A 14,808-nucleotide genomic window follows, 5' to 3' on the forward strand; every position below is an offset into this window, starting at 1 on the left:
TTATTGGTCAAATGTTTTTAACATTCCGATAAAATATTTTGACAGATCTGTGCTAATGAAATCCATTCAACATTGGATCGTTTAACCTTATGAAATCACCCTTGAACTTGAAGCGCTAATTACCCCATTCCGAGGTTTTTCAGCGATCGAAACAATACAAATTGCCATCATAAGGCGCTCAAACGTCAGAGGACGTAAGCGCCTCGCAAATTCTACCCAAAAATGTAGGCCAGCGTGATTTCAATCTTTTGCACTAGAATGTCGAACTCAATAATACTTTTGCGTGCCGTGCACTTTACACTCATGCTTATTGAAAAGTAAATTTCAAACTGCTTTCGTGCATGAATCACACCATGTTATTATTTACACTGAGGCTGAAAATTTGATTTTTATTATATATATTTTGTCATACATATGTACATCTCGTAATGCATGTATGGGGATTTCCAATATTACTTTGCTTACCTGTATAATGACTAATAAATTGTTTAATGACAATATTTCCCGGAGACGTGGATTTTTTTTATAACTTTAGGCCTTGAATTATGTGAATCACGACCATTTTGATCACTTTACAGATCCGCTTTATAAATCAAATTACACAAAATATATCTGTGGTTGGTTAAAACAATGTTTGCATTGGATCGAATTCCGAGAATTCAGGATGCTAAATTTTGGTGAAAGCGTGCAATGCAGTCAATTACTTCTTAATATAATATGACCCGATTCTTTTGCATATGTATTTTTACATACGGAAAAATAAATTATATTTGTATATAATATAATATATGCATACTATTATTGTAAAAATACGCAAATACAGACGTTCTTTCTAAACGTGAGTTCCTGTATCTTAAAGTACGTATACCGACGAGTGGTTATTAAAAATAAATATCATCCGCAGCGTATTTTTTTAATGAAAAAGAATAACTATAATGTATGATACACCATCTTTCTATGTATTCGATTATACCAGATTGACTATTGATTTATAGCATTTCAAGAGTATGAAAAACCAATACAAACTAACGATAATAAGATGTCTTTTAATGTTTCCCCTGTTTATTTTTTTATTATATGTATATATACCGGGAAGGCCTAACAGGTAAACCCCAATGCGCCTTCCTGGCCAATTACAAATAATGCAGCATTTTTATTACATAATCGCTAAATTACTAGACAATGAAAACTCGAAATTAACGATACATCTATGTACATACATAAATTTTATTGTACATTAATCATACTCAAATAGTGGTGACATAGTAGGTAGGAAGGTTTTTCTTAGCCAATTTAATCGAGGAACTGTTTCAACAATGAAATCAGAAAAATTGGCAAACTCTGATAGGAAACGATCGACCTGGAGTCACAAATATCCAAATCTGACCAGCAGCATTACAGACATACTCGGAATAAATTCTTTTCAATCGAGTTCAACTCACGGGATCTAACCAGGCGCCTCTTGATGCTAAGCAAAAGTCCAACCACCGAGCCATGCTGCTGTCTATATTGTTGCGTAAGGGTGGGTTCTGGGATCCAAATGATAGACCAAAGTCAGTTCATAGCATTTATTCTGCGACTTAAGAGGTCGCTCGCTCGTCCAGCGCGTGCACTCTGTTTTTACAGGCAGGTAGCTGAGTGTTCGGACATGCAGTAGTCCGAACAACCCCGGCATTCCTCATAAACGTTATTTCCCACAAACTAAGAACAACTCAGAATTCTCCACTTTACATTGGTCTGGAATTTGAGATGAGGAATGAGGAATTCAACACTTCAAAAGTGTAAAAACCAAGTCATTATAATACTGTTGCAAATGAGCGGATGAATAATAAAATTTTCGTCTTTTTGAAAGTTTTCCCCTACTATATGAATAGATTTTACAGCAAATGAGGAAAATTCGAAAATATATATTGTGTTTTTGTTTTTCCGGTATCTAATCTGGGATTAGAGCACACACTCTAATCGTTAGTCACGCTTACTATTATTATAATTTTATGTCATATTTTATATCATATGTATCGTTTATTGATTTTGGCTTCGAATTTGACTATCGCGTGCTGCTTTTATTGGTTCCGATCGTACCATTTAATAATTTCCCCACAATACCTCCACGCTATATGTATTGCGATTCGCCAAATCGTCATCAGTGAAACGATAAATTTGTCCAAATCATTCGAGTTATACGTGCTCGTGTCTGTTTTTCTCCTATTAAAATACCTTGGCATCTATCGACTCTTCCTACGACCAGTCTTCGTATAATCGAACGCGATTTATGGACTTGGACGCTATTTGCACGGTGCGTAATAAATTTTGAAGAGAGCTGTATACAAATTTTGGTATGTATGTATGTGTGACCATTTTATTGCAGTGGGTATTTCGGATGTTGTTTGTAGCCTCGGAATATTTCTGTAGTTATTTCCTCCCTCTTGAATGTTATGTAATTTCGTTTTTGAAGGCAGATAGCAGGTGTATGTTGGTTTTGATGTTTAATTCGAAATTTACAGTCTTGCGTGCGGCTGCTGTTGAATCGATAGATATTAATTTCTGGTTCGTGTGCTGAAATGGTATAAAAGTTGTGGTATGATGCGATGACTCAAACGTCTCGGATTATCTTTGTTTTTTTTTTATTGAGTTGTATCTGAGAGTTAAGTTCGCGGTTCAAGGTTGCAAAATGCTCGTGGCTAGTGAAATTTTCGTATAACTTCGTACATTATCTAAGCTTTGAGTAGATAAGTTAGTGGTAGTTAGTTGTTGTAGCGATTGTTTTTAATCTTGACTTTAATGTAATTCAAGTGAAATTGCGGAAATTATCAAATGGGAAAGGCGAGTTGAATTGAAAGTTGTTTCATGCTAAAGTAACTATTAATTTGATGTTTAGTTGTTCGATCCAAAATGTTGACTAAATTTATTCCGACCACGAATGGGCAACTTATACTGACCAAATAAATATGACCTGTGTGATACGACTATGACAATATAATATTACCTGAACAATCTTTCTATAATACATCCGCTATAGGAAGACAAGGTAAAACGCAGTTGCTGTCTCTTATACCCCATCTCGACCAATAGCATTTCTCGCGTACAATGTTCCACTGCCTGCACGAAATGCTATTGATCGAGAGGCGGTATAAGAGACAGCATGTGCGTTTTGTTTGAGTGTCTTCCTACAGTGGCTGGATTAACATTCAATTTATTTGGATTCAAATTACATTGATTGTGCAGCAACTTTACTGATTGCCATCCAAATGCAATCAAGTTGATAAGACACGAATTTATCGATTTCAACTTTTGGTTATAATTTTCAGGCCGGGTAATCGCATACACTTTGTTTAAATTTAAATGTATTTATTTATTCAATCAATCTATGTAAACTCGACATTAAAGATCGCTCCAATGTGACGAGTGTACTATACATATCAAGAAACACACCAAATTATATATGATATTAATATATAATTTTGAAATTATACATGACATATATGGTCAAACGAAGCAAAGTGCATTGCAAACATCGTATACAATACGAGCAACAATACGATTTTTTTATACAATAATCATTCACATATATGGAGAGAGGTCTGGCGAACCTTGAGATACAACATTATAACTCAAAATTTTGCGAGAGAAATGGGGAGGGAAAGCCAATTTTGCAGGAATCGTTTCAATGAAAATCAGAAAAATTGGCAAACTGATAGGAAACGACCGACCTGGTCACAAACCAAGGTCTGGCCAACAGCAACCGGTGTGACTCGAACTCGTAACCACACTGACCGTAACAAGATATGCTAACTACTAGTCCATGCTGCTAGTTGTATTTATTGAACTTGAGATTTCGTGTAAGCATTATGAATCTTGCGATAGAGGAAAAACCAAAACGAGAACAACTTTTGGATACACAATTTCCGACACCGTACGCTTTCACTCGCTTGGTTGCAACGCCTCTGCGGCAAAAAATATACAAATTCGTAACAACAAAAGTGAAATTTCACTTGCAATTCCGCAATTTCACTCGCGACTTGTATTTATTTTGCGATTTTGAATAGCGTAATTCATTTTTTCGGCATTGAAAAGTGAAAATTGAACCGCGACCTACGACAATTGATCGCCTATTACTATGTATTTTTCCATCAGTATAGCAACGGGCCTAAACTTGGAACGCTTCTTATCTGAGACGTTTTGATTCACCTCAACGACGATCCTCTTATTTTTTTTATGTAACATTGTGAAAAGTTCTAAATGCAAACAATTCGCGGGCTCGCATCCAAATCGTTGTCGAATCTCCACCGGATCCGCGACGAGAGGACTTTTATTAATAAAACCCCGAGTTTGATTTATAATCGCCAGCTCGGTGCTTAGGGAATACATTTCGCATTTGAGTCACGCTGAAAGATGCAAGTTTATTTGTGCATTTCTTGACTTCTGTGCAACAATTTTGAGGTCTTCGTACCTACTCAAACTACGAACGAAACATGACTTCTGCTTTTGTTATTATCTTACGAGTGTTTGTGACCTGGGTGATGACCCCGATGATTTGCTCACTATTTTTGCTTTGTATCTTAATCGTACTGAACGATGTGCTGCTTCAAATTGTATAGATTTTTTGTTGTACTGGCAATACATACGATGACTCATATGCACGTTTCCCAGGTCTAAAAATTGACATATTTTATGTACCTACATAGATTATTCCTCAATCATATTGTTATTTGAGTCCATTTAATGTGCTAAATTGAGTAATGAAAGCTTAATGTGCTAAATTCTTATTGTTATCAAAGAAATATAATCATTTCACTTACTAATGCCCACCCCCACTCCACGGGAAAAAACGTGTACTAAAGGAATATGCACATTTTCTATTTGGATTTGAGGAATTATAATTTGACTTTTACGCATTGAACGTCATCATTAGTCACCGGACCCAGAAGGCGCCGCGTATTGTTCAAAGGTTGTAAATGCATTGTTTAAGGTTTGCCGAACCTTTTTTACAAAGGATTTACAACAATGGAACAATGGATAGCACTGTGACTATCCTACCTCTAGTCGTCATCAATGACAGTAAAGGTGCAAACACACAGTGGTACATGGCGCGTTATTTTTTATTCAAACTAAAACAAATGCTAGCACGTCCAATATATGCCATCCCTTAGTAGTGTTTTCGGTGATAAATGTAGGAGAAACGTGTCGAAATAATAAGATCGTGCGAATTATCAATGATATTAAGACACGACCTAGGCGTGCCGTGCCGTACTTTTGTGTGTGTTCTTACCATAAAGGTGTGTTTCCGTAGTATGCGACGTCAAGCTGCAAGTATCAACTGGTCAATCTTGAGAACTAGTATGAAGTAATAGATTTTTATATTTTACATATGTATGTTCATACATCATGTGCCATGATAGGAATGAACCCAAGGCGACAAAAATTATTAGATTAATTTTTGTACAGAAGTACTAACAATTTTTCAAACAACATTACATATAATTCAAATAGAGACATCTATGGACAGTCAAAAAAATGTTAATACACAGCGAATTTGCGAGAAATACATTATGTAGGTAGCATTTATAAGATTCAACAAATCCGAGATGCCAATAACTTGAATTTACGAGAAACTAAGGTGGGGGATACCGGTTTTTTGGATTTGCTACAGAATAATCGAACAAGACCTTGCCAGCGGCGTATTTGGCTGAGACTTGAACCCACGACCTATCTACTGGCATGCAATAGCTCTACCAGTGCAACATGGTGTAGCTATATGCCGTGTTCCGTGTGTAAAAGAGCTTAAAAATATGCCGTGTTCTAAAAGAGGCTAGGTTTGTGAAGTAATTTTTAATAGGGCGTCATTCCTATAGTCCCACTCTAGTTTCTTGCACTGTTTCAGCGTTGCAAATTCTTGCAATGCCTGACGTTACATCTTAGAAATTCACTATTGCTGTCCGTAAAGAAGTTTTACTTCTGAAAAACGAACCTCGTAACAATAGCCCTGTATAAAAACGCAATGAATGGTGGAATAAGTATGAATTATATACTGTTATGCATGTTTTGAGTCAGAGAGAGTGCATTGTCTCACAATTACTCAACATTTTACTTTCTTGGCTTGTGATGACGTCCTCCTTGAACTACTTTTCGAGCAATAGCACCCGTTGCAACCTCGTTTTGCGCGATTTTTTCGTGCTAAATGGACCGATTAATAGTATCTAGCAAACAAGCGGTTTGCATTTCATTCTTATTTCGTTGTTCGTATGTATGTACTTATTATCTGTTCCACGTTCCCTTTTTATCGTGGCGGTTTGTTTACACAGCGGTTCGATAAGACTCGTTTGCCAATAAGATCGTTGTCAACTGTTGGTTATAGCCAATTTCTATTTTGCCCCCCTTCTACATTTACATGCATACGTATTCTTTTAAAAATATAATGTTTATTTTTTTTACTATGTATCTATTATATATAAAGTAAATGGTGTTTGAAAAATTCGAACTGTGTCCAATTTTTTCAACCGTGTGTTCCAAGTCAATAAAGACCGGCTATAATAACTGAAATGTATGAAAAATGCATTGCTCTGCCAAGTTTTATAATTTTTAATTGTTTTTTTTTTTTTAGATTTTATGTGTTTGGATAGACTAATTTAGCATGTCAATTTGTTTAGGTTTTCTCGATGTTTATTCTGCTGCTTATCTGCGCTCATTATGATAAGCGCACGATAAAATGTGCTAATCTAATATTTGCGCAATCGTTATGTGCTATGTACTAAATTTATTGCCATTGAACTTACATAGTTGTGGAAAGGTTTCGTCATTGCAATTTAATTTTAATAGAATTATATACCATTCGTTGGCGTTTACGCATCGGAACAACATCATCATTGACAGTAAAGGTGCAGACAGACAGTGGTACGCCTAACGTGTTTCTTTTTAGATAGTTTTGCACATTAGAAAAAAATACTAACGCGTCCAATCTATGCCATCGCAATCCTTTGTAAAACTCACCCCTTTAAAGTGTTTTCGGCAATAAATATACGAGAAACGTGTCGGAATAATAATTTCTTTCGAATTAGCTTTGACATTGACACACGCCTATCACAGCTGGAGTCTAGCTAGGCGTGCCGTGCTGTACTTTTGAGTGTCTCTCTTGCTTTGAAGGACAATAGTAATTGACAATTGTAAACCATTTTTTGTGGGAAAATGTAACTTGTTCGCCGACCTCTGGTAAGAACACACTCTAAAGTACGGCACGGCACGCCTAACTTAGACTCCAGCTGTGATAGGCGTGTGTTAATGTCATTGCTAATTTGAAAGATCTTATTATTTCTACACGTTTCTCGTACATTTATCGCCGAATGCAAAAGAAACTTGTCCGATGATCTCTGGTTCTTACCTTTAAGGTTCGTTTCCGTAGTCTGCGACGTTGAGCTGCAAGTCACGACTATTTCGGGTCAAAATTATATTCTTTGTTTCTCGTCGCGTCGCGTCGCAACGCTCCACTGTGCACTTGGCAAATTGTATATATGGCCTGTATAAGTGAAACGATGGGAGTAGGTTAAGAACAACATTATTTAATAATGAATCGTGGGGAACTGAGTTTGGCTGACATAACTGTCAAGTGCGAGTGTTCACAAAATGTTAAATTGTACCACTTTTATACGTATTGAAATTTATGACTCCATCTCGTAGGTGTCAACTACTGGTGCACTCACCCTGGCGTTTCGTTTAATGGTCGACTCGGTGAGCTAAACTTTTATCACATCATTTCGCACGAGTTGGAACTATCTCAAATTTGCGACAAATATAGATTGTAATCAACGTCAATCAGATCCACCATATCTAGGACGGGCCCCCTTCTCTATCAATTCGCACGTTAAAAATTCGTATTCCATCTTCACTTTTGAATTCCTGACGAGACTCCACTCCACTTCCGGTCGAAATGATTCACACAAGCATGGGACAGATCGTCGTTTGGGTGCCGATGATGTTGTGGCCACTTCTCATTGGGTCCTCACAGCTGCCAAGCTCTTATTTCTCTCATCCGTTGGCCGGGTACCAAATTTCCACGCGACGAATTTCCTCGTGGACTTGCACCGTCTTCTAATTTGAAGAGACAAGTCGATTTGCGCTTTCGCCCAAATCCGCGTCGTGTTTTTATTTTTATTTGCAAATTTTATCTTCATCCGCGTGATTGATGGCCGCCACTGGAACCGTTTGTGCCGATATAGCACTTGAGCGAGTTTTGATTCGCGCTTGTTGTTTTGCAAATGGAGCCTGTGGTTGCCAGACATGCCCCCTTTTACGTCACTAGATTCCTCCAAGAGTTGCTCGTCCGAAAATATGCACGCACTCTGAAGTTCAAAATATGCGATATTTTTGCGCAGCTTGTTGATGACCGACGTGCCGTTTGTTATTTTCACATATCCGTTTACTGTTTTTAGAAAGACATCTATCCTGGCGTTTGACATGTTTGTGTCACGTTGCTGCTTTTAATAAGCGCTAATTACTCTACGTACCTATGTATGTAAATTTGTACCCTTCTACTTAAGTGAGTATCTTTGCTGCGCAAACTGTCAAAGTGAAACAAAAATATAGCTGTCTTGAATACCTGGCGTGAAACAAAAATTCAATGCTGTATTTCATAACTGTATTACTGTAAAAGCAATTTTTCAAAAAAAAAAAAAAATTGACGTGTTTAGACGTTAATACTTTTGCTGCGCAACTTGTCATAAAAGAGAAAAACAAGCTCAATGGCAATATTTGTCAGATTTTAACGCAACCTGTATTTACGCGAACGTGTATTAATAATAAATACCAGGGCTATGGAGTCGGAGTTGGAGTCGCAAAACAAACAATCGACTACTTTTTATTATTTTCTATAACCCTTTGAATGCTGACCAACGCCGATCGGCGTTTTGCTGACAAGTTCATGGGCCAGCAAAATGCCGATAAGCGTTGTATATTGAACTTGTACAAACAAGAATACTACCTACTAAGCCTTTAAATATTGTTGGTGTAATAATAATAGAGAGAGATTTCAGCATTTTTTTTGAAAGTAAGTTCAGTTTTTGGTTAGCGCTTTGAGTGCTGACGTATTTTCTGTTGAAAGCCCGCCACGCTGAAAATTTCGCCAACATTTCCAACTAGAATTATTTAGAAATCCTATAGAAAGCAGGTATAAAAATTGTAGCTAATCCAAACAAACTCTAGATCACTACCCTAGATAACTACCGCCGAGAATTTCGAGTTTTGTTAAGGTGTGTTTAGAATCTCTTGCAACAATATAAAATAAACAAAAGATGTCTATTAATGAATGTATTTTTCCAAAACTAGTTCCATATTCTTCATTATTATTAAAATGTAATGCTCACAATCTAATTTTCAAGTCACAATCTGAAATACTCAGCAGTTAGGGATTTCCATAGGGACAAATAAATAACACAGATTACACGACCCATGCCCAATGTATTTTTTTTCAATGCTACCTTTAAATGCTTAGCAGGTAGTATTCTTGTTTACTTTGTACATGCAAAATTTACAACGCCTATCGGCGTTTTACAGGCCCATGGACTTGTCAGCAAAACGCCGATCAACGTTGGTTAAATTAATAGATTTCAATGTGAGATACAACCTAGCGAGTGCAGAAAGATGCATTTCTTTCATTTGGCAGTGTGCAAGTGATGATGGTGTGGTTCGGTGAGCATTGGTCAAAAAGCGCTCCCCCAAAAGTAACTAAAATCTCTATAACGGAACATGTGGCAGCCGAAAAGTACATCATACTAACGATAATTATCATACTAACAAAAACTCGAGTGCCAAATATTCCGCATTCGCGGTTTTCATAGCAAAAATTGTCTTTGTGACCATCGCAATGTGACTAATAATCCAATCACCGATGATGTATGATGCAGAAAACAATATGACATGGAAGCAATTGAATTTCATAATTACACCCAAAGACTAAATGAAATAGTACATAGATAAGATTTGAACCAATCAGTGTGACAATTGATTGGGCACTTGATACAAATCGTCCGATTTTGACGGTAGGCTCGACCCGACAGGTTCCGACCTGTCCAATAATCATCTCCGTGTCTCTGTCGCGCTTAATTTCAGTCGATTAGTTCTCACCGATCAATTTAACACCATTTTCACTCGGCTGTGTGAACGGCGCGCGCATGTGTGCGCGGGGAGAGCCGGTTCATTTGACGTGACGTTTGTGACGCAACGCGTGTGACGTCGGCGTCAAGCGTGACGTCGCGACGCTTGACGTTTGCGCCTGGGGGCTCGGCCCGCAATCGGCTAATTGCACAACTTGCTTTTATGGTGCAAGCTAAATGATCCGATTGATGACGCGTGCACACGGACAAATCAACACGGTCGTCTCCCAATCGAAATTGCTAGACTTTTCGACGTAACTTACGCTTTATGACCGATTGTCTGTCATTTTACGCTCAACCTCTGCTTTCGAGATAAAAATGACAGCGCGGTTGCTGCTGAGCGGCAAAATGTCTAATAAGAAGAGGCTAGTACTTAGACTGTTTTGTAAATATAATAATTGGCTTGTTTTAACAACAGATTGATGATGATGATTGCCTTCTGAGAATCGTGTATTTTATCATTAATATGACCCGAGCGTCCCACGGTTTGCCTCTCTTAGTGACGTAACCAATGGAAACTTTTAGCTCTGTGGCCAGAGTTGAGTGTTTGTTGGCTTATATCCCATGGATTCTAATTCGCTTTCGTTTTTTTTCTAACATAGACGCAAACAAGATGCAGTCTTTCAGAAAGCTTGAAGACTGTGTAAATGTGAATTCTCTAAATATATTTAGCTAGTTCATTGTCACACTGATTGGTCACACTGATTGGTTCAAATCTTATCTATGTATTATTTCATTTAGTCTTTGGGTGTAATTATGAAATTCAATTGCTTCCATGTCATATTTTTTTCTGCATCATACATCATCGGTGATTGGATTATTAGTCACATTGCGATGGTCACAAAGACAATTTTTGCTATGAAAACCGCGAATGCGGAATATTTGGCACTCGAGTTTTTGTTAGTATGATAATTATCGTTAGTATGATGTACTTTTCGGCTGCCACATGTTCCGTTATAGAGATTTTAGTGACTTTTGGGGGAGCGCTCTTTGACCAATGATCACCGAACTACACCATCATCACTTGCACACTGTCAGATGAAAGAAATGCATCTTTCTGCACTCGCTAGGTTGTATCTCACATTGAAATCTATTAATTTGACCAACGTTGATCGGCGTTTTGCCAACAAGTCAATGAGCCTGAAATACGCCGATAGACGTTGTTTTTTAAGTTTGTAAAAAATAAACAAGAATACTACCCGCTAAGCCTTTCCAATTAGCATTGAAATAAATGCATTGAACATGGGTCTATAAAGACTGGTTTACACCAGAATATCTGAATTTATAAAATTTCTCGATGGAAATCCCTAACTGCCGAGTATTTTAGATTGTGGCTTGGAATTTAGATTGTGAGCATTACATTTTAACAACAATGAAGAAGATGAAACTAGTTTTGGAAAAATACATTCATTAATAGACTTCTTTTGTTTATCTCATATTGTTGCAAGATATACATATTAGAGAGTATAAATACACCCGTACAAAACTCTAAATCCCGGGCGGTAGTTATCTAGGGTTTGTTTGGATTAGCTACAATTTTTATACCTGCTTTCTATTGGATTTCTAAATAATTCTAGTTGGGAATGTTGGCGAAATTTTCAGCGTTGTGGGCTTTCGATAGAAAATAATGAATGTCACATGAAGCTAGAGGAGTTCAGTCATTGACGAACTCATTGAACATTACTTCGGTAACTTGAGTCAAATCGAAGCAATGACAGCTGGCTATCCAAGTACGTCTGTATGCCGCCCCTTCACAACTCACAGGCTAAACAGTTACTTTTTTCACTCTCATTTTTATAATATAAGAACTGAACGTTCTATTTACGAAGGCCCACCCCTACTCCTCGGAAAAGGTGCGCAAAAGCAAAGGATAGTACATGCGTCTAGTGTGCGCATCTTTTCCGTAGAGTGGCGGAGAGACATCGCAAGTTGAACGGCCTCTAGATATAATGCTAATCATCTCCATAAACTTATTATTATTAGAACAATATTGTTTCTATAGTTGAAAAAAAATACGATTCGCTTTTTGTCGAAGCTCATATGATGTGTGGAAAATATTACAACTCAAAGCGTGTGAACGAATTCGATGTTGTATACAACGTGCGAACTTTTGATAGCTCGCTGTTGGCAAGTAACTGGACTTTTTTGCATGTGAGAACTATCGCTATCTATATTATTAGTTTCGACTAATTCGAAAATTTATTTATAAAAAAACAGTTCTACAGAACAAGTTATTCTTATTAGAAACTTATTAGAAATGCCGCAGCTTTCAGTACTCTTCCACTTGACTTCTTTTTGGCAAGTTTGCTATTATTTTTGGCATTCCGATGAATCGCCAAATACTCATTCTAAAATTTGCAAAAGTTTTGAATGGTGCACGTATTTTGTGGGGAACACTCGTCTAATAATAAGCAGCTACGACGACACACATACCCACACGTTCAGTGAGCGGTGATAGCGCTCAGAGCTAGCTCGCCTTCGTTTGTGGTTCGTTCTTTTTTCCTCTTCTTCTTTTTCGTTCTGGTTTTTAGTGGTCTGCACCACCAGAGAACCGGTTTACATACATGTAGGAATCGCACGATCTCGGAGCACACACACACACACACACCCAAATAGAAGTTTTCTCAGAAGTTCCCCAACGGTGAGCACGTGCGGTTGTCTGACCAGTTTCCTTTTGACACATTGCAGGTGGTGGAAGAAGAAGCAGAGAGGCCAGCGACCGACCCGGTGGCACAGTGATATCCGGCACAGTGACAGCGTTGGGGGATGGTGCACACGTTAGGGGGCTGGGGTATGGGAGATTCTGACCGACGAACGAGCCAATATGCTCACGTGGCGCACATCAACGGCAAGCAGCAGCAATATGGAGCAGCTCCGGCCTTCGACGATGATCGGGATGACGATGACTTTGGATCTGATCTGCTCGACACCGAGTTCCACGGAGACGAGGATGACGGCAGACTGTTGGACAAGAGCTGCTACGGCAGCGACCATGATGAGATGTTGCACGAGGGTTTCGGTCGGGAGACGGAGGACGAGACGGACATGGCTCCGGGACACTATGATGGAGGGGCTCTCTCCGAAGAGGGCTATGGTAGCCATCGCGAGGAGTCCTTCCTGCACAGTGCCCCATTGCCGGCACAGTCGGAGCACGAGGTCGATCTGCATCCACTCAACAATCAGGTTGGTTTATTTCTTTCTTTTAAATTCAATATCCTCTTCTTCCTAGTTTACCATTCTCTTCCATTTACGTTTTTGCAGTAGGCAAACTTAATGTGTATCTCAGCTGATCAATGAATCATGTATTACTACTGTCTAGTTAACTGACATCTATTATAGTTAGGGTTGCCAGGTTTCAAGCCTCGTGTCCCAGTGTCCCTAAGGGCGAAAACACACAGCGGTAAACGGCACATCGTGTGCATGGCTCCTCGCTGTGGGTGGTCTCATACAATTCTTCAAATATGGGATACACCGTTATCGATAACTGTCAAACAAGTATAAATACAAGCACCCAATTTAGCCGAAAAAGGTCCAGAGGGTCATTTTGGCATGGCACGGCTTAATTTTTTCACATGTTTTCAAGTATCTAAAAAAAACACGTGCCATATTCACCGCTGTGTGTTTTCGCCCTAACGAATCTTTCGGGACGCACAAAAGTCCCAGTTTTCAAATTTCAAAGGGACAAATTGATGGATTTAATAAATAAGTAGCAAAGTTTTACGAAATATTGACAGATTATTTGAAACAATGGACAATATCATTAAAAAATATTGTGTGTTTTCCTGGATCAGCTTGGAAAAAATACCAGAATGGCCTAGATATTGAAAAAACAGTTAAATATTATAACAAATGACATATGTTCATTGAAAACTATGGTTTGACTTGGAAGAAATCTGGCAACCCTAATTATAGTTTCAATTCAGATTAAGACTTTTTCTATAAATTGGAAGACTTATGAATACTCACAATTTTAAATATTAGCGTCATTGTTGTAGTTACGAACCGATCTAGCATGAGACTTATATATGCTATCGAATTCACCCCCAATCGACCCGTGATGTCCAATTACATTTCGTTTCAGTTTCACATTGCATTTTGGTCAAGAAATACAACATTGTTCGTGCGTATAGCGGTCGGTAGAATTTGACTTACTTTTTGTTAGTTTTGAATTCGTGCTTCGTATGTTGAAATATTTAAATTAATATAATTTTAATATAAAATACGTAAGTGTTGATATTATTCATTTATACTTATATTATTCATTTATACGTAAGTGTTGATAAAAGTAATTGTCAACGTTATGTTATGGACAGCAAAACTTACAGTAATATTATTAAAGACCTTGCATTGAATTATATTGTAATCATTTTACGTCCTTACAATGTTACAACACATTTCACGAATGCGACAGCATGCTCGTAAGTCTCACGCTACATTGGATGACTATAGTCGCTCTTATTTATGACATTTTAAGTTTGTTTCTGTAGTCGGATCCCACCATAATAACATGTACATTGGATCCCACCATAAATCTTCTAACGTATCCAGAGCATTTTTTACACTGCGACCATTTTTTTTTAGGGATATGACACTTTTGCTTAATATTATGGGGTATATTAGTCAGAAATGCAAAAAAAATATACATATATTACAGAAGATTTATGGT

At 37.8% G+C, this 14,808-nt stretch overlaps 1 protein-coding gene across 2 annotated transcripts in view; it reads left to right on the plus strand.

Annotated features, from left to right (window-relative positions):
• Window positions 1-14,808, plus strand: part of Ip6k (Inositol hexakisphosphate kinase) — a 60,965-nt gene that overhangs the window by 36,568 nt on the left and 9,589 nt on the right. For both annotated transcript variants that reach the window (XM_077434343.1, XM_077434344.1), the window contains exon 2: window positions 12,831-13,325. In XM_077434343.1, the coding sequence (XP_077290469.1) occupies window positions 12,909-13,325 (417 nt within the window). In that variant the 5' untranslated portion in view covers window positions 12,831-12,908. The remainder of the gene's footprint in view (window positions 1-12,830; window positions 13,326-14,808) is intronic.

The sequence above is a fragment of the Arctopsyche grandis genome, chromosome 7, assembly GCF_051622035.1.
Source record: "Arctopsyche grandis isolate Sample6627 chromosome 7, ASM5162203v2, whole genome shotgun sequence".
Taxonomy (NCBI): domain Eukaryota; kingdom Metazoa; phylum Arthropoda; class Insecta; order Trichoptera; family Hydropsychidae; genus Arctopsyche; species Arctopsyche grandis.